We start from the raw sequence: 21,401 nt of genomic DNA, 5'->3' as shown, positions 1-21,401 counted from the left end.
AATCAGGATTAATCTCCAGTTTATATGCGTTTAATCAGGATTAAACTCCAGTTTATATGTGTTTAAACAGGATTAAACTCCAGTTTATATCAGTTTAATCAGGATTAAACCTGGACCAGGACCACGCTCTGTTTCTTTGGGATGAACAATAACACACAAATTCATTGGCAGTCCATGGAACAGTGGCAGGGACTGGCAAGGATTGTACATTTGCCTCATTCATTCCCCCCACTTTCCAAAAGTTGCCAATGTGTTTGTGCAATTTGGACCATTCCCTCTCTTTTAGTGTTAATATAAATAATGACCTAAGATAATATATGATTGCAAAAATACATTGGCAACATTAAAACAGGGCTGGTGAGCACTCTGAGGAAGGTCAGGTATGAAAAAGACTCTCTGGTCTGTTAAAAGAATCGCTTAGAATAAGTTATCAGTGGACCAGATGAACCTCAGTGGACCAACGCTGATTTCGCTAGAGGAGGTAATGACTTCATAATTAATCTGATTAATCTGACGTTAGATTAAAGATCAGCTCTGATTCTCCTTAGACAAGGTAATGACTTCATAATTAATCTGATTAATCTGACGTTAGATTAAAGATCAGCTCTGATTCTCTTTAGACGAGGTAATGACTTCATAATTAATCTGATTAATCTGACGTTAGATTAAAGATCAGCTCTGATTCTCCTTAGACGAGGTAATGACTTCATAATTAATCTGATTAATCTGACGTTAGATTAAAGATCAGCCCTGATTCTCCTTAGAGGAGGTAATAACTTCATAATTAATCTGATTAATCTGACGTTAGATTAAAGATCAGCTCTGATTCTCCTTAGACGAGGTAATGACTTCATAATTAATCTGATTAATCTGACGTTAGATTAAAGATCAGCCCTGATTCTCCTTAGAGGAGGTAATGACTTCATAATTAATCTGATTAATCTGACGTTAGATTAAAGATCAGCTCTGATTCTCCTTAGACGAGGTAATGACTTCATAATTAATCTGATTAATCTGACGTTAGATTAAAGATCAGCTCTGATTCTCCTAGGACGAGGTAATGACTTCATAATTAATCTGATTAATCTGACGTTAGATTAAAGATCAGCTCTGATTCTCCTAGGACGAGGTAATGACTTCATAATTAATCTGATTAATCTGACGTTAGATTAAAGATCAGCTCTGATTCTCCTTAGACGAGGTAATGACTTCATAATTAATCTGATTAATCTGACGTTAGATTAAAGATCAGCTCTGATTCTCTTTAGAGGAGGTAATGACTTCATAATTAATCTGATTAATCTGACGTTAGATTAAAGATCAGCTCTGATTCTCCTTAGACGAGGTAATGACTTCATAATTAATCTGATTAATCTGACGTTAGATTAAAGATCAGCTCTGATTCTCTTTAGAGGAGGTAATGACTTCATAATTAATCTGATTAATCTGACGTTAGATTAAAGATCAGCTCTGATTCTCCTTAGACGAGGTAATGACTTCATAATTAATCTGATTAATCTGACGTTAGATTAAAGATCAGCTCTGATTCTCCTTAGACGAGGTAATGACTTCATAATTAATCTGATTAATCTGACGTTAGATTAAAGATCAGCTCTGATTCTCCTTAGACGAGGTAATGACTTCATAATTAATCTGATTAATCTGACGTTAGATTAAAGATCAGCTCTGATTCTCCTTAGACGAGGTAATGACTTCATAATTAATCTGATTAATCTGACGTTAGATTAAAGATCAGCTCTGATTCTCCTTAGACGAGGTAATGACTTCATAATTAATCTGATTAATCTGACGTTAGATTAAAGATCAGCTCTGATTCTCGTTAGTGGAGGTAATGACTTCATAATTAAGCTGATTAATCTGGCGTTAGATTAAAGATCAGCTCTGATTCTCCTTAGGCGTTAGATTAAAGATCAGCTCTGATTCTCCTTAGGCGAGGTAATGACTTCATAATTAATCTGATTAATCTGGCGTTAGATTAAAGATCAGCTCTGATTCTCCTTAGACGAGGTAATGACTTCATAATTAATCTGATTAATCTGACGTTAGATTAAAGATCAGCTCTGATTCTCCTTAGACGAGGTAATGACTTCATAATTAATCTGATTAATCTGACGTTAGATTAAAGATCAGCTCTGATTCTCCTTAGACGAGGTAATGACTTCAGTAATCTGTGGACCTTTCAGTCCTCGTCCTATAATCTCTGCGTTCTTCTGAGGTTAATGTTCTCCCGGCGGTTTGACCTGTGGCCGTTCACGGGTCAGCGGCGCTCTCACACGTTAACGTTTAGACGATGGGAGCAGCAGAGCGCTCAATCCCTGCTTCCTCTGCAGACGGTCATCCAGGTGTTGTCTGAGCGGTGGTGCAGTGGTTCAGGTCGACGCCTCAGTGAGAAGGTTCCTGGTCCTCCCACAGAGACTTCCTGTGTGGAGACCACATGCGTGGGTTTGCCTCGCTCCTCGCCACTTTCATCATGACCACGCTCCCTTTCTTTTGGTCTAGAATCTTCCTGACCATCACGTCTAAATTGCAAAAACATGTTGGCAACATTTGTTAAGTGGCTGGGGTTTCAGAGGACTGGAGGTTTGCCTCTCCTTTGAAGTTCTAACAGCGTTTCCAGATGTTTCCAGCCTCTGTGTGCAGTTTGGCCCACGCTCTCTCTCCATGGTGAAGAACAGGATTTTAGATTGCAAAAGTACGTTGGCAACATCTGAAAAAGCTGCGGATGGAAACGTGTTAATCTGGTTCCTACTGTTTTTATTTTCAGGTTGATGCTCATGAATCTTTAGTTTTATTCTTTCATTCTGTGAACTCCTCTGTTTTGTGTTTTTGTTGCAGATTGTGGAGAAGAACGCCGACCCTGAGATGACCTTGCTGACGTACCTGAGGAGGAAATGTAGGTTTATCTCTATAGAAGGGTCAGATATCTGAACCCTCTCAGACGTCGGTGAATGCCTTCATGAAACCGCGATCAGACCAGGATTTATGCTAAACCTTTTTATTCTGGTTTATCCCTGAAGATTTCCCGTTTCCTCTGACAGGCTGAAATCATTTAGAACCAGAACAACAGGAAATGGTCCAGTCAGCAATTTCCTCTCAGCTGGAGAGGACCAAACAGCTGCTGTGGTTTTAGTGGTTTTAATGGTTTTAATGGTTTTAATGGTTTTATTGGCTCTAATGGTTTTAATGGCTCTAATGGTTTTAATGGTTTTAATGGCTCTAATGGTTTAATGGTTTTATTGGCTCTAATGGTTTTAATGGTTTTAATGGCTCTAATGGTTTAATGGTTTTATTGGCTCTAATGGTTTTAATGGTTTTATTGGCTCTAATAGTTTTAATGGTTTTAATGGTTCTAATGGCTCTAATGGTTTTAATGGCTCTAATGGTTTTACTGGTTTTATTGGCTCTAATGGTTTTATTGGCTCTAATGGTTTTAATGGTTTTATTGGCTCTAATGGTTTTAATGGTTTTAATGGTTTTAATGGCTCTAATGGTTTAATGGTTTTAATGGTTTAATTGGCTCTAATGGTTTTAATGGTTTTAATGGCTCTAATGGTTTAATGGTTTTAATGGTTTTATTGGCTCTAATGGTTTTAATGGTTTTATTGGCTCTAATAGTTTTAATGGTTTTAATGGTTCTAATGGCTCTAATGGTTTTAATGGCTCTAATGGTTTTACTGGTTTTATTGGCTCTAATGGTTTTATTGGCTCTAATGGTTTTAATGGTTTTAATGGTTTAATTGGCTCTAATGGTTTTAATGGTTTTAATGGCTCTAATGGTTTTAAGGGTTTTATTGGCTCTAATGGTTTTAATGGTTTTAATGGCTCTAATGGTTTAATGGTTTTATTGGCTCTAATGGTTTTAATTGCTCTAATGGTTTTAATGGTTTCATTGGCTCTAATGTTTTTAATGGTTTTATTGGCTCTAAAGGTTTTAATGGTTTTATTGGCTCTAATGGTTTAAATGGTTTTAATGGTTTTAATGGTTTTATAGGCTCTAATGGTTTTATTGGTTTTAATGGCTCTAATGGTTTTAATGGTTTTAATGGCTTTAATGGCTTTAATGGTTTTATTGGCTCTAATGGTTTTAATTGTTTTAACGGTTTTAGTGGTTTTATTGGCTCTAATGGTTTTAATGGTTTTAATGGCTCTAATGGTTTAATGGTTTTATTGGCTCTAATGGTTTTAATTTCTCTAATGGTTTTAATGGTTTCATTGGCTCTAATGGTTTTAATGGTTTTAATGGTTTTAATGGCTCTAGTGGTTTTAATGGTTTTAATGGTTTAATTGGCTCTAATGGTTTTAATGGTTTTAATGGCTCTAATGGTTTTAAGGGTTTTATTGGCTCTAATGGTTTTAATGGTTTTAATGGCTCTAATGGTTTAATGGTTTTATTGGCTCTAATGGTTTTAATTGCTCTAATGGTTTTAATGGTTTCATTGGCTCTAATGTTTTTAATGGTTTTATTGGCTCTAATGGTTTAAATGGTTTTAATGGTTTTAATGGTTTTAAGGGTTTTATTGGCTCTAATGGTTTTAATGGTTTTAATGGCTCTAATGGTTTAATGGTTTTATTGGCTCTAATGGTTTTAATTGCTCTAATGGTTTTAATGGTTTTATTGGCTCTAAAGGTTTTAATGGTTTTATTGGCTCTAATGGTTTAAATGGTTTTAATGGTTTTAATGGTTTTATAGGCTCTAATGGTTTTATTGGTTTTAATGGCTCTAATGGTTTTAATGGTTTTAATGGTTTTAATGGTTTTATAGGCTCTAATGGTTTTAATGGTTTTATTGGCTCTAATGGTTTTAATGGTTTTAATGGCTCTAATGGTTTAATGGTTTTAATGGTTTAATTGGCTCTAATGGTTTTAATGGTGTTAATGGTTTTATTGGCTCTAATGGCTTTAATGGTTTTATTGGCTCTAATGGTTTTAATGGTTTAAATAGTTTTAATGGTTTAATTGGCAATAATGGTTTTAATGGTTTTATTGGCTCTAATGGTTTTAATGGTTTTAATGGCTTTAATGGTTTTATTGGCTCTAATGGTTTTAATTGTTTTAACGGTTTTAGTGGTTTTATTGGCTCTAATGGTTTTAATGGTTTTAATAGTTTTAATGGTTTAATTGGCTCTAATGGTTTTAATGGTTTTATTAGCTCTAATGGTTTTAATGGTTTTAATGGCTTTAATGGTTTTATTGGCTCTAATGGTTTTAATTGTTTTAATGGTTTTAGTGGTTTTATTGGCTCTAATGGTTTTTAATTGTTTTAATGGTTTGATTGGTTTTATTGGCTGTAATGGTTTTAATGGTTTTAAAGGCTCTAATGGTTTTAATGGTTTTAATTGTTTTAATGGCTCTAATGGTTTTAATGGTTTTAATGGTTTTATTGGCTCTAATGGTTTTATTGGCTCTAATGGTTTTAATTGCTCTAATGGTTTTAATGGTTTCATTGGCTCTAATGTTTTTAATGGTTTTATTGGCTCTAAAGGTTTTAATGGTTTTATTGGCTCTAATGGTTTAAATGGTTTTAATGGTTTTAATGGTTTTATAGGCTCTAATGGTTTTATTGGTTTTAATGGCTCTAATGGTTTTAATGGTTTTAATGGTTTTAATGGCTTTAATGGTTTTATTGGCTCTAATGGTTTTAATTGTTTTAACGGTTTTAGTGGTTTTATTGGCTCTAATGGTTTTAATGGTTTTAATAGTTTTAATGGTTTAATTGGCTCTAATGGTTTTAATGGTTTTATTAGCTCTAATGGTTTTAATGGTTTTAATGGCTTTAATGGTTTTATTGGCTCTAATGGTTTTATTGGCTCTAATGGTTTTAATGGTTTAATGGGCTCTAATGGTTTTAATGGTTTTAATGGTTTTAATGGCTCTAGTGGTTTTAATGGTTTTAATGGTTTAATTGGCTCTAATGGTTTTAATGGTTTTAATGGCTCTAATGGTTTTAAGGGTTTTATTGGCTCTAATGGTTTTAATGGTTTTAATGGCTCTAATGGTTTAATGGTTTTATTGGCTCTAATGGTTTTAATTGCTCTAATGGTTTTAATGGTTTCATTGGCTCTAATGTTTTTAATGGTTTTATTGGCTCTAAAGGTTTTAATGGTTTTATTGGCTCTAATGGTTTAAATGGTTTTAATGGTTTTATAGGCTCTAATGGTTTTATTGGTTTTAATGGCTCTAATGGTTTTAATGGTTTTAATGGTTTTAATGGTTTTATAGGCTCTAATGGTTTTAATGGTTTTATTGGCTCTAATGGTTTTAATGGTTTTAATGGCTCTAATGGTTTAATGGTTTTAATGGTTTAATTGGCTCTAATGGTTTTAATGGTGTTAATGGTTTTATTGGCTCTAATGGCTTTAATGGTTTTATTGGCTCTAATGGTTTTAATGGTTTAAATAGTTTTAATGGTTTAATTGGCAATAATGGTTTTAATGGTTTTATTGGCTCTAATGGTTTTAATGGTTTTAATGGCTTTAATGGTTTTATTGGCTCTAATGGTTTTAATTGTTTTAACGGTTTTAGTGGTTTTATTGGCTCTAATGGTTTTAATGGTTTTAATAGTTTTAATGGTTTAATTGGCTCTAATGGTTTTAATGGTTTTATTAGCTCTAATGGTTTTAATGGTTTTAATGGCTTTAATGGTTTTATTGGCTCTAATGGTTTTAATTGTTTTAATGGTTTTAGTGGTTTTATTGGCTCTAATGGTTTTTAATTGTTTTAATGGTTTGATTGGTTTTATTGGCTCTAATGGTTTTAATGGTTTTAAAGGCTCTAATGGTTTTAATGGTTTTAATTGTTTTAATGGCTCTAATGGTTTTAGTGGTTTTAATGGTTTTATTGGCTCTAATGGTTTTAATGGCTCTAATGGTTTTATTGGCTCTAATGGTTTTAATGGTTTTAATGGTTTAATTGGCTCTAATGGTTTTAATGGTGTTAATGGTTTTACTGGCTCTAATGGCTTTAATGGTTTTATTGGCTCTAATGGTTTTAATGGTTTAAATAGTTTTAATGGTTTAATTGGCAATAATGGTTTTAATGGTTTTATTGGCTCTAATGGTTTTAATGGTTTTAATGGCTTTAATGGTTTTATTGGCTCTAATGGTTTTAATTGTTTTAACGGTTTTAGTGGTTTTATTGGCTCTAATGGTTTTAATGGTTTTAATAGTTTTAATGGTTTAATTGGCTCTAATGGTTTTAATGGTTTTATTAGCTCTAATGGTTTTAATGGTTTTAATGGCTTTAATGGTTTTATTGGCTCTAATGGTTTTAATTGTTTTAATGGTTTTAGTGGTTTTATTGGCTCTAATGGTTTTTAATTGTTTTAATGGTTTGATTGGTTTTATTGGCTCTAATGGTTTTAATGGTTTTATTGGCTCTAATGGTTTTAATGGTTTTAATGGCTCTAATGGTTTTAATGGTTTTAACGGTTTTATTGGCTCTAATGGTTTTAATGGTTTTAATGGCTCTAATGGTTTTAATGGTTTTAATGGTTTTAATGGCTCTAATGGTTTTAATGGTTTTAATGGTTTTAATGGCTCTAATGGTTTGAATGGTTTTAATGGTTTTATTGGCTCTAATGGTTTTAATGGCTCTAATGGTTTTATTGGCTCTAATGGTTTTAATGGTTTTAATGGTTTAATTGGCTCTAATGGTTTTAATGGTGTTAATGGTTTTATTGGCTCTAATGGCTTTAATGGTTTTATTGGCTCTAATGGTTTTAATGGTTTAAATAGTTTTAATGGTTTAATTGGCAATAATGGTTTTAATGGTTTTATTGGCTCTAATGGTTTTAATGGTTTTAATGGCTTTAATGGTTTTATTGGCTCTAATGGTTTTAATTGTTTTAACGGTTTTAGTGGTTTTATTGGCTCTAATGGTTTTAATGGTTTTAATAGTTTTAATGGTTTAATTGGCTCTAATGGTTTTAATGGTTTTATTAGCTCTAATGGTTTTAATGGTTTTAATGGCTTTAATGGTTTTATTGGCTCTAATGGTTTTAATTGTTTTAATGGTTTTAGTGGTTTTATTGGCTCTAATGGTTTTTAATTGTTTTAATGGTTTGATTGGTTTTATTGGCTCTAATGGTTTTAATGGTTTTATTGGCTCTAATGGTTTTAATGGTTTTAATGGCTCTAATGGTTTTAATGGTTTTAATGGCTCTAATGGTTTTAATGGTTTTAATGGTTTTAATGGCTCTAATGGTTTTAATGGTTTTAATGGTTTTAATGGCTCTAATGGTTTGAATGGTTTTAATGGCTCTAATGGTTTTAATGGTTTTAATGGTTTTATTGGCTCTAATGGTTTTAATGGTTTTAATGGTTTTATTGGCTCTAATGGTTTTAATGGTTTTATTGGCTCTAATGTTTTTAATGGTTTTATTGGCTCTAATGGTTTTAATGGTTTTATTGGCTCTAATGGTTTTAATGGTTTTAATGGTTTTATTGGCTCTAATGGTTTTAATGGTTTTAATGGTTTTAACAGTTTTAATGGCTCTAATGGTTTAATGGTTTTAATGGTTTAATTGGCTCTAATGGTTTTAATGGTTTTAATGGTTTTATTGGCTCCAATGGCTTTAATGGTTTTATTGGCTCTAATGGTTTTAATGGTTTAAATAGTTTTAATGGTTTAATTAGCAATAATGGTTTTAATGGTTTTATTGGCTCTAATGGTTTTAATGGTTTTAATGGCTTTAATGGTTTTATTGGCCCTAATGGTTTTAATTGTTTTAATGGTTTTAGTGGTTTTATTGGCTCTAATGGTTTTAATGGTTTTAATAGTTTTAATGGTTTAATTGGCTCTAATGGTTTTAATGGTTTTATTGGCTCCAATGGTTTTAATGGTTTTAATGGCTTTAATGGTTTTATTGGCTCTAATGGTTTTAATTGTTTTAATGGTTTTAGTGGTTTTATTGGCTCTAATGGTTTTTAATTGTTTTAATGGCTCTAATGGTTTTAATGGTCTTTAATTGTTTTAATGGCTCTAATGGTTTTAATGGTTTTAATGGCTCTAATGGTTTTAATGGTTTTAATGGTTTTATTGGCTCTAATGGTTTTAATGGTTTTAATGGCTCTAATGGTTTAATGGTTTTATTGGCCCCTAATGGTTTTAATTGCTCTAATGGTTTTAATGGTTTCATTGGCTCTAATGTTTTTAATGGTTTTATTGGCTCTAATGGTTTTAATGGTTTTATTGGCTCTAATCGTTTAAATGGTTTTAATGGTTTTAATGGTTTTATAGGCTCTAATGGTTTTATTGGTTTTAATGGCTCTAATGGTTTTAATGGTTTTAATGGCTCTAATGGTTTAATGGTTTTATTGGCTCTAATGGTTTAAATGGTTTTAATGGCTCTAATGGTTTTAATGGTTTTATTGGCTCTAATGGTTTTAATGGTTTTAAAGGCTCTAATGGTTTTAATGGTATTAACGGTTTTATTGGCTCTAATGGTTTTAATGGTTTTAATGGTTTTATTGGCTGTAATGGTTTTAATGGCTCTAATGGTTTTATTGGCTCTAATGGTTTTAATGGTTTTAATGGCTCTAATGGTTTAATGGTTTTAATGGTTTAATTGGCTCTAATGGTTTTAATGGTTTTAATGGTTTTAACAGTTTCATTGGCTCTAATGGTTTTAATGGTTTTAATGGTTTTATTGGCTGTAATGGTTTTAATGGCTCTAATGGTTTAAATAGTTTTAATGGTTTAATTGGCAATAATGGTTTTAATGGTTTTATTGGCTCTAATGGTTTTAATGGTTTTAATGGCTTTAATGGTTTTATTGGCTCTAATGGTTTTAATTGTTTTAACGGTTTTAGTGGTTTTATTGGCTCTAATGGTTTTAATGGTTTTAATAGTTTTAATGGTTTAATTGGCTCTAATGGTTTTAATGGTTTTATTGGCTCTAATGGTTTTAATGGTTTTAATGGCTTTAATGGTTTTATTGGCTCTAATGGTTTTAATTGTTTTAATGGTTTTAGTGGTTTTATTGGCTCTAATGGTTTTTAATTGTTTTAATGGTTTGATTGGTTTTATTGGCTCTAATGGTTTTAATGGTTTTAACGGTTTTATTGGCTCTAATGGTTTTAATGGTTTTAATGGCTCTAATGGTTTTAATGGTTTTAATGGCTCTAATGGTTTTAATGGTTTTAATGGTTTTAATGGCTCTAATGGTTTGAATGGTTTTAATGGCTCTAATGGTTTTAATGGTTTTAATGGTTTTATTGGCTCTAATGGTTTTAATGGTTTTAATGGTTTTATTGGCTCTAATGGTTTTAATGGTTTTATTGGCTCTAATGTTTTTAATGGTTTTATTGGCTCTAATGTTTTTAATGGTTTTAATGGTTTTATTGGCTCTAATGGTTTTAATGGTTTTAATGGTTTAATGGTTTCATTGGCTCTAATGGTTTTAATGGTTTTAATGGCTCTAATGGTTTAATGGTTTTAATGGTTTAATTGGCTCTAATGGTTTTAATGGTTTTAATGGTTTTAACAGTTTCATTGGCTCTAATGGTTTTAATGGTTTTAATGGTTTTATTGGCTGTAATGGTTTTAATGGCTCTAATGGTTTAAATAGTTTTAATGGTTTAATTGGCAATAATGGTTTTAATGGTTTTATTGGCTCTAATGGTTTTAATGGTTTTAATGGCTTTAATGGTTTTATTGGCTCTAATGGTTTTAATTGTTTTAACGGTTTTAGTGGTTTTATTGGCTCTAATGGTTTTAATGGTTTTAATAGTTTTAATGGTTTAATTGGCTCTAATGGTTTTAATGGTTTTATTGGCTCTAATGGTTTTAATGGTTTTAATGGCTTTAATGGTTTTATTGGCTCTAATGGTTTTAATTGTTTTAATGGTTTTAGTGGTTTTATTGGCTCTAATGGTTTTTAATTGTTTTAATGGTTTGATTGGTTTTATTGGCTCTAATGGTTTTAATGGTTTTAACGGTTTTATTGGCTCTAATGGTTTTAATGGTTTTAATGGCTCTAATGGTTTTAATGGTTTTAATGGCTCTAATGGTTTTAATGGTTTTAATGGTTTTAATGGCTCTAATGGTTTGAATGGTTTTAATGGCTCTAATGGTTTTAATGGTTTTAATGGTTTTATTGGCTCTAATGGTTTTAATGGTTTTAATGGTTTTATTGGCTCTAATGGTTTTAATGGTTTTATTGGCTCTAATGTTTTTAATGGTTTTATTGGCTCTAATGTTTTTAATGGTTTTAATGGTTTTATTGGCTCTAATGGTTTTAATGGTTTTAATGGTTTAATGGTTTCATTGGCTCTAATGGTTTTAATGGTTTTAATGGTTTTATTGGCTGTAATGGTTTTAATGGCTCTAATGGTTTAATGGTTTTAATGGTTTAATTGGCTCTAATGGTTTTAATGGTTTTAATGGTTTTATTGGCTCCAATGGCTTTAATGGTTTTATTGGCTCTAATGGTTTTAATGGTTTAAATAGTTTTAATGGTTTAATTGGCAATAATGGTTTTAATGGTTTTATTGGCTCTAATGGTTTTAATGGTTTTAATGGCTTTAATGGTTTTATTGGCTCTAATGGTTTTAATTGTTTTAATGGTTTTAGTGGTTTTATTGGCTCTAATGGTTTTAATGGTTTTAATAGTTTTAATGGCTTAATTGGCTCTAATGGTTTAATGGTTTTATTGGCTCTAATGGTTTTAATGGTTTTATTGGCTCTAATGGTTTTAATGGTTTTAATGGTTTTATTGGCTCTAATGGTTTAATGGTTTTATTGGCTCTAATGGTTTTAATGGTTTTATTGGCTCTAATGGTTTTAATGGTTTTATTGGCTCTAATGGTTTTAATGGTTTTATTGGCTCTAATGGTTTTATTGGCTCTAATGGTTTTAATGGTTTTATTGGCTCTAATGGTTTTAATGGTTTTAATGGCTCTAATGGTTTTAATGGTTTTAACGGTTTTATTGGCTCTAATGGTTTTAATGGTTTTAATGGTTTTATTGGCTCTAATGGTTTTAATGGTTTTAATGGCTCTAATGGTTTTAATGGTTTTATTGGCTCTAATGGTTTTAATGGTTTTAATGGTTTTATTGGCTTTCTTCAGGGGATTTTCAGGGTCCTGGATCCAAACGTAGAACAATAGAAACAGCCTTAAGTAGTCCTGGAGGAGTCCTGGAGGAGTCCTGGATGGGTCCTGGAGGAGTCCTGAAGGAGTCCTGGATGGTTCCTGGAGGAGTCCTGGATGAGTCCTGGATGAGTCCTGGATGAGTCTTGGATGGTTCCTGGAGAAGTCCTGGAGGAGTCCTTGAGGAGTCTTGGAGGAGTCCTGGATGGGTCCTTGAGGAGTCCTGGATGAGTCTTGGAGGAGTCCTGGATGGTTCCTGGAGGAGTCCTGGATGAGTCCTGGATGAGTCTTGGATGGTTCCTGGAGGAGTCCTGGATGAGTCCTTGAGGAGTCCTGGATGAGTCTTGGAGGAGTCCTGGATGAGTCTTGGATGAGTCTTGGAGGAGTCCTGGATGAGTCCTGGAGAGTCCTGGATGAGTCTTGGAGGAGTTCTGGATGAGTCTTAGAAGAGTCCTGGATGAGTCCTGGATGAGTCCTGGATGAGTCTTGGAGGAGTCCTGGATGAGTCTTGGAGGAGTCCTGGATGAGTCCTGGATGAGTCTTGGAGGAGTCCTGGATGAGTCTTGGAGGAGTCCTGGATGAGTCTTGGAGGAGTCCTGGATGAGCCTTGGATGAGTCTTGGAGGAGTCCTGGATGAGTCTTGGATGAGTCTTGGAGGAGTCCTGGATGAGTCTTGGAGGAGTCCTGGATGAGCCTTGGATGAGTCTTGGATGAGTCTTGGAGGAGTCCTGGATGAGTCTTGGATGAGTCTTGGAGGAGTCCTGGATGAGTCCTGGATGAGTCTTAGAGGAGTCCTGGATGAGTCCTGGATGAGTCTTGGAGGAGTCCTGGATGAGTCCTGGAGGAGTCCTGGATGAGTCCTGGATGAGTCTTGGAGGAGTCCTGGATGAGTCCTGGAGGAGTCCTGGATGAGTCCTGGAGGAGTCCTGGATGAGTCCTGGATGAGTCTTGGAGGAGTCCTGGATGAGTCCTGGATGAGTCCTGGAGGAGTCCTGGATGAGTCCTGGATGAGTCTTGGAGGAGTCCTGGATGAGTCCTGGAGGAGTCCTGGAGCATTTCAGGGACCTGAAGTACACTGTTAGAAAACCTCACGCCCTCGAGGACTCATTCATACTTTTTCCAGGATTCCTAATTCTTCTAAGACCTTTTGGACAAACACGGGGAACCCTGGGACCTCCTTAAGGACCACCATCATGGATTCTAAACCTCTTCAAGACTGATGGAACAGATTGTTGAAGCTCACCAGGTATCCTTAGTCATCCTGGAATCCAGGATCCTCCCCCAAGGACTACATGATCCTTTTCCCGACCTTCCATACCCAAACGACTGCTGCACTTCTCAATAGTTTAAAATTCAACCTTGGAAGTCCTTGAAGACATTTCCAAAAGCTCTGAAGGTTCAGCAGGAACAAATTCAACCTCCTCAAAGCTCCTTGGAACTTCTCAAGGACCTCTGAAACTTTCTCTTGGACTTGGACATACCCAAGGAAGTCTGGAATCTCGTTCAGCACCAGCATGGATTTTAAACCTCTTCAAGGACCTACCAGGAGCTCTCCAGGTCTCCTTAGTAATCCTAGGACTTCAGGATCCTCTCCCAAGGACTAAACGGTCCTCTTCAAGGACCTTCCAGTCCTGCTCAGGGTCTGCTGCACATGTAAATGTTTTAAAGTGAAACCTAAGGTGTTCTTTGAGAGGTTTCTAAAAGGTCTGAAGGTCCCTTCAAGGACGTTTCATCCTCTCCAAGGACACCTTGATCCAGTCAGGGACCCACAGAAGCTTCAGCTAGCTTTAGAAGAACTTCTCTAAAAATCATTTGATCCTCTCAAGGGCCTTGGGAACTTTTTTAAGGACTTTAGCAACCTCCTAAAGGACAGAGGAGGTTTCTGTTCTCCTCCAGGCTTAACCTTCACACTTCAAGAACCCTCAGAACCCAAACAAGGACCCTGAAAACCTCCTGAATGATCCCTGAAACCACGAGTGGAGGATCCATACAGTGACCTTTCCAGGCTGCTCAAGCGCTCCGTGAAGATTCAGATTCCAAACCAAGATAAACAGGAGGGCAGAGAGCTGCTCTGTGATTGGCTGAGGGGATAGCGTGTCAGTCAGGGCTGGTTTGAGTTTAACAGGAAGCGTGAAGATGAATCTGTGACTGAACTCCTTTCTTCTGTTCTCAGTGGGGCTGACAGGAACCAAACTGGGCTGTGCAGAGGGGGGCTGTGGAGCGTGCACCGTCATGGTGTCCCGGTACCAGCCCTGCACCGACAGGCTGCAGTATCCTTCAGAGTCTATGTCTATATATCTATACCTATATCAACCAGCTATAGTATCCTTCAGAGTCTATGTCTATATGTCTATATCTATATCTATCTATATAAATATACCAGTCAGTCACAGTATTCTTCAGGGTTGAGATATATATATATATACATACATACACAGTTATGGACGAAAATATTGGCACCCCTGGAAATTTTTCCAGAAAAAACATCATTTCTCCCAGAAATTGTTGCAATCAACAAATGTTTTTGGTTTACATGTGTTTATTTCCTTTATGTGCATCTGAACAACACAAACAATCCGAGGAAAAAAGACAAAATTGACATACTTTTGCACAAAACTCAAAAAATAGGCCAGACAAAATTATTGGCACCCTCAACTTAATATTTTGTTGCACAACCTCTGAAAAAAATAACTGAAACCAGTCACTTCTATAACCATCAACAAGCTTCTTACTCCTCTCAGCTGGAATTTTGGACCACTCTTCTTCTCCAAACTGCTCCAGGTCTCTCAGATTTGAAGGGTGCTTCTTCAACAGCAGTTCTGAGATCTCTCCATAGGTGTTCAATGGGATTTAGATCTGGACTCATTGCTGGCCTCTTCAGAACTCTCCAGCTTTGTCTCCAACCATTTCTTGGTGCTTTCTGAGGTATGTTTGGGGTCGTTGTCCTGCTGGAACACCCATGACCTTTGACCCAGACCCAGCTTTCTGACACTAGGCCCTACATTGCGGCCCAAAATCTTTTGATAGTCTCAGATTTCCTGATTCCTGTCACACAGTCAAGGCACCCAGTGCCAGAGGCAGCAAAATAACCCCAAAACATCCTTGAAGCTCCACCATGTTTGACTGTAGGTACTGTGTTCTTTTCTTTGTAGGCCTCATTCTGTTTTCTGTAAACAGTAGAATGACCTGCTTTTCCAAAAAGCTCTACCTAGTCTCATCTGTCCACTAAATGTTCTCCCAGAAGGATTGAGGCTTACTCAGGTACATTTTTGCAAACTCCAGTCTGGCTTTTTTCTGTCTCTTTGTCAGCAGTGGGGTTCTCCTGGGTCTCCTGCCATAGCGCTTCATCTCATTCAGATGACCACGTATGGTCCCAGCTGACACTTTTGCACCCTGAGTCTGCAGGACAGCCTGAATCTGTGTGGAAGTTGACTGAGGATGTTTATCCACCATTCCAACTATCCTGCGTTGCATTCTTTTGTCAGTTTTTCTCTTCCGTCCACGTCCAGGGAGATTAGCCACAGCTCCATGGTTATAAACTTCTTGATTATATTACACACAGTGGACAAAGGAATCTCAGGATCTCTGGAGATGGTCTTTAACCTTGAGATTGTTCAGATTTTTCCACTTTTTTGCTTCTTAAGTCCTCAGACAATTCTGGACTCTTCTTCCTCTTCTCCATGCTTGGTGTGACACACACAGACACACAACACAAAGGCTGAGTCAACTTTTAGACATTCTAACTGGCTTCAGGTGTGATTTCTAGATTGCAGCACCTGTTACTGCCACAGGTGAGTTTAAATGAGCATCACATGCTGGAAATAAAATGATTTGCACACAGTTTTAAAAGGGGGACGATCATTTTGTCCGGCCCATTTTTTTGAATTTTGAGCAAAATTATGTCAATTTGTATTTTTTTCTTCTGATTTTTTGTGTTGTTCCAATGTACATGAAGGAAATAAACTCTATATATATATAAACTCTCACTATGTATATATGTTAAAATATGTATGTATCGTTTTCTGCATTGTACAGTGTCTTTGAGTTTTATGAACAGCGCTTCATAAATAAAATGTATAATAATGATAATAATATTAATATTATTGTTTTTAATTAATTATTTATTATTATTATCATTATTATTATCATTGTTATAATTATTTTGTTATTATTATTTTTTATGTTGTTATTATTATTATTATTATTATTATTCTGTAGGTTAGGAGAAGATGAGGTCTATTCTGGCTAACTCAGCTAACATGAGCACATCTGAAGGCTCCAGCAGTGGTTCCATGATTGGGGTTAAACAGGAAGTTTTACAGCCTGACTGTAAAATAATAAACCTTTATTTATAAAGGTATAATGACAGAGTTTTTTGAATCAGCTGACTTTCAGCTGTTAGTCTTTAATTCACGTCCAGTCATTACGCTGTAAACGCCTGCCTTGCCCCCGTCTGCTCGCTACACCTGGTTGCCGTGACGACGGTGGAGGGCATCGGCAGCGTGGCGAGGAAACTACATCCTGTTCAGGTAAAATACACTAATCTTTCCAAACTCCTGCACATAATGACGTAGTACTTGTTCACTTTAAGCTCTTAAAGTTGTTATAAGAAGATTTCCTGTCTTATTCTCTCGTCTGCATGTCTGCAACCTCCCCAGCATCTTTCTTCTAGACCAAACACTGGCTCTCTCTGCAGCGTCCTGGTTTAACAGGTGAGGAGATGTAGTTTACTAATCATGAGGACTGATTCTGAGTGTCCTCATCCTCAGGAGCGGATCGCCAAGGCTCACGGCTCTCAGTGTGGTTTCTGTACCCCGGGGATCGTCATGTCCATGTACGCTCTGCTCAGAAACAACCCCAAACCCAGAATGGCTGATGTGGAGGAGGCCTTTCACGGTACGGACAGAGATCAATGACCACAGACTGCTGGGAGTAAACACCACGGTTACGTCACAGCAGCTGTGTGCCTGTAGCGGTGGTAGAAAAACAGCAGGAGAATGTCTAATTATGCTGCTGGACATCTGAGTGGAGTGTCAGACGAGTTCAGCGACACTCTGGATCAGTCAGACAGTTTTGGTGGACACACAGAATGAGCAGCAGTTCTGGTGATTTCCATTGTTTTAATAACTATTAAACAAAGAGTTCCTGCTGACTCAGCCATGCAAGCTCAGATCTCCATTTCTCTAATCATTTTTGCTCGCACACATCCTGAACAGCTGTTTCTAAGTCTAAACAGCCAGTGACCATGTTGATGTGTGACTTAGCGCCCAGCGGTCTGTGGTTATTGTATGGTTTTATGTAATAGGGTCCTGTTCACCATGATCATGAGAAAAGAGACCGTATGAAGGCCCCATCATGTAGTATGTCAGAAAAACACTGTACAGAATTTAGTGAAAATTTCAAGTTCCCAACTTTAGATATGAAAATGAATTCAGGCCACTGAAATAAAAATGAAATTAAACAGGATATTTTTTTTTTTCAAATTCTAAGATTGAAATAAATATTCTGACTTTGATCTCATAATTCTGACTTTGATCTTAGAATTGTGACTTTGATCTTATAATTCTGACTTTGGTCTCTGAATTCTGACTTTGATCTTATAATTCTGACTTGGATCTCTGAATACTGACTCTGATCTTATAATTCTGACTTTCATCTCTGAATACTGACTTTGATTGTATAAATCTGACTTTCATCTCTGAATACTGACTTTGATCTTAGAATTCTGACTTTGATCTCAGAATTCTGACTTTGAGCTTAGAATTGTGACTTTGATCTTATAATTCTGACTTTGGTCTCTGAATTCTAACTTTGATCTTAGAATTCTGACTTTGGTCTCTGAATTCTGACTTTGATCTCTGAATTATGACTTTGATCTCAGAATAGTGACTTTGATCTCATAATTCTGACTTGATCTTAGAATTGTGACTTTGATCTCAGAATTCTGACTTGATCTTAGAATTGTGACTTTGATCTCAGAATTCTGACTTTGATCTTAGAATTCTGACTTTGATCTCAGAATTCTGACTTTGAGCTTAGAATTGTGACTTTGATCTTATAATTCTGACTTCGATCTCAGAATTGTGACGTTGATCTTATAATTCTGACTTTGGTCTCTGAATTCTAACTTTAATCTTAGAATTCTGACTTTGATCTCAGAATAGTGACTTTGATCTCATAATTCTGACTTGATCTTAGAATTGTGACTTTGATCTCAGAACTCTGACTTGATCTTAGAATTGTGACTTTGATCTCAGAATTCTGACTTTGATCTTAGAATTCTGACTTCCATCTCATAATTCTGACTTTGATCTTAGAATTGTGACTTTGATTTTATAATTCTGACTTTGGTCTCTGAATTCTGACTTTGATCTTATAATTCTGACTTGGATCTCTGAATACTGACTCTGATCTTATAATTCTGACTTTCATCTCTGAATACTGACTTTGATTGTATAAATCTGACTTTCATCTCTGAATACTGACTTTGATCTTAGAATTCTGATTTTGATCTCAGAATTCTGACTTTGAGCTTAGAATTGTGACTTTGATCTTATAATTCTGACTTTGGTCTCTGAATTCTAACTTTGATCTTAGAATTCTGACTTTGGTCTCTGAATTCTGACTTTGATCTCTGAATTATGACTTTGATCTCAGAATAGTGACTTTGATCTCATAATTCTGACTTGATCTTAGAATTGTGACTTTGATCTCAGAATTCTGACTTGATCTTAGAATTGTGACTTTGATCTCAGAATTCTGACTTTGATCTTAGAATTCTGACTTTGATCTCAGAATTCTGACTTTGAGCTTAGAATTGTGACTTTGATCTTATAATTCTGACTTCGATCTCAGAATTGTGACTTTGATCTTATAATTCTGACTTTGGTCTCTGAATTCTAACTTTGATCTTAGAATTCTGACTTTGGTCTCTGAATTCTGACTTTAATCTTAGAATTCTGACTTTGATCTCAGAATAGTGACTTTGATCTCATAATTCTGACTTGATCTTAGAATTGTGACTTTGATCTCAGAACTCTGACTTTGATCTTATAATTCTGACTTCCATCTCATAATTCTGCATTGATCTTAGAATTGTGACTTTGATCTCAGAACTCTGACTTGATCTTAGAATTGTGACTTTGATCTCAGAATTCTGACTTTGATCTTAGAATTCTGACTTCCATCTCATAATTCTGACTTTGATCTTAGAATTGTGACTTTGATCTCAGAATTCTGACTTTGATCTTAGAATTCTGACTTCCATCTCATAATTCTGACTTTGGTCTTAGAATTGTGACTTTGATCTCATAATTTTGACTTTGATCTTAGAATTCTGACTTCCATCTCATAATTCTGACTTTGGTCTTAGAATTGTGACTTTGATCTCAGAATTCTGACTTGATCTTAGAATTGTGACTTTGATCTCAGAATTCTGACTTTGATCTTAGAATTCTGACTTTGATCTCAGAATTCTGACTTTGAGCTTAGAATTGTGACTTTGATCTTATAATTCTGACTTCGATCTCAGAATTGTGACTTTGATCTTATAATTCTGACTTTGGTCTCTGAATTCTAACTTTGATCTTAGAATTCTGACTTTGGTCTCTGAATTCTGACTTTAATCTTAGAATTCTGACTTTGATCTCAGAATAGTGACTTTGATGTCATAATTCTGTCTTGATCTTAGAATTGTGACTTTGATCTCAGAACTCTGACTTGATCTTAGAATTGTGACTTTGATCTCAGAATTCTGACTTTGATCTTAGAATTCTGACTTCCATCTCATAATTCTGACTTTGATCTTAGAATTGTGACTTTGATTTTATAATTCTGACTTTGGTCTCTGAATTCTGACTTTGATCTTATAATTCTGACTTGGATCTCTGAATACTGACTCTGATCTTATAATTCTGACTTTCATCTCTGAATACTGACTTTGATTGTATAAATCTGACTTTCATCTCTGAATACTGACTTTGATCTTAGAATTCTGATTTTGATCTCAGAATTCTGACTTTGAGCTTAGAATTGTGACTTTGATCTTATAATTCTGACTTTGGTCTCTGAATTCTAACTTTGATCTTAGAATTCTGACTTTGGTCTCTGAATTCTGACTTTGATCTCTGAATTATGACTTTGATCTCAGAATAGTGACTTTGATCTCATAATTCTGACTTGATCTTAGAATTGTGACTTTGATCTCAGAATTCTGACTTGATCTTAGAATTGTGACTTTGATCTCAGAATTCTGACTTTGATCTTAGAATTCTGACTTTGATCTCAGAATTCTGACTTTGAGCTTAGAATTGTGACTTTGATCTTATAATTCTGACTTCGATCTCAGAATTGTGACTTTGATCTTATAATTCTGACTTTGGTCTCTGAATTCTAACTTTGATCTTAGAATTCTGACTTTGGTCTCTGAATTCTGACTTTAATCTTAGAATTCTGACTTTGATCTCAGAATAGTGACTTTGATCTCATAATTCTGACTTGATCTTAGAATTGTGACTTTGATCTCAGAACTCTGACTTGATCTTAGAATTGTGACTTTGATCTCAGAATTCTGACTTTGATCTTAGAATTCTGACTTCCATCTCATAATTCTGACTTTGATCTTAGAATTGTGACTTTGATCTCAGAATTCTGACTTTGATCTTAGAATTCTGACTTCCATCTCATAATTCTGACTTTGGTCTTAGAATTGTGACTTTGATCTCATAATTCTGACTTTGATCTTATAATTCTGACTTCCATCTCATAATTCTGCATTGATCTTAGAATTGTGACTTTGATCTCAGAACTCTGACTTGATCTTAGAATTGTGACTTTGATCTCAGAATTCTGACTTTGATCTTAGAATTCTGACTTCCATCTCATAATTCTGACTTTGATCTTAGAATTGTGACTTTGATCTCAGAATTCTGACTTTGATCTTAGAATTCTGACTTCCATCTCATAATTCTGACTTTGGTCTTAGAATTGTGACTTTGATCTCATAATTTTGACTTTGATCTTAGAATTCTGACTTCCATCTCATAATTGTGACTTTGATCTTAGAATTGTGACTTTGATCTCAGAATTCTGACTTGATCTTAGAATTGTGACTTTGATCTCAGAATTCTGACTTTGATCTTAGAATTCTGACTTCCATCTCATAATTCTGACTTTGATCTTAGAATTGTGACTTTGATCTCAGAATTCTGACTTTGATCTTAGAATTCTGACTTCCATCTCATAATTCTGACTTTGGTCTTAGAATTGTGACTTTGATCTCATAATTTTGAC

The 21,401-nt window shown here is 34.9% G+C and overlaps 1 protein-coding gene across 1 annotated transcript in view; it reads left to right on the top strand.

Annotated features, from left to right (window-relative positions):
• LOC121506507 (xanthine dehydrogenase/oxidase-like) overlaps positions 1-21,401 on the top strand; it is a 41,138-nt gene that overhangs the window by 3,861 nt on the left and 15,876 nt on the right. Inside the window, exons 2-5 of the mRNA XM_041782350.1 lie at positions 2,857-2,914; positions 14,284-14,380; positions 16,531-16,639; positions 16,880-17,006. Coding sequence (XP_041638284.1) covers positions 2,857-2,914; positions 14,284-14,380; positions 16,531-16,639; positions 16,880-17,006 — 391 coding nt within the window. The remainder of the gene's footprint in view (positions 1-2,856; positions 2,915-14,283; positions 14,381-16,530; positions 16,640-16,879; positions 17,007-21,401) is intronic.

This window comes from Cheilinus undulatus, linkage group 24, assembly GCF_018320785.1.
Source record: "Cheilinus undulatus linkage group 24, ASM1832078v1, whole genome shotgun sequence".
NCBI classification, from domain to species: Eukaryota; Metazoa; Chordata; class Actinopteri; order Labriformes; family Labridae; genus Cheilinus; species Cheilinus undulatus.
This window is presented reverse-complemented; position numbering and strand designations above follow the sequence as displayed.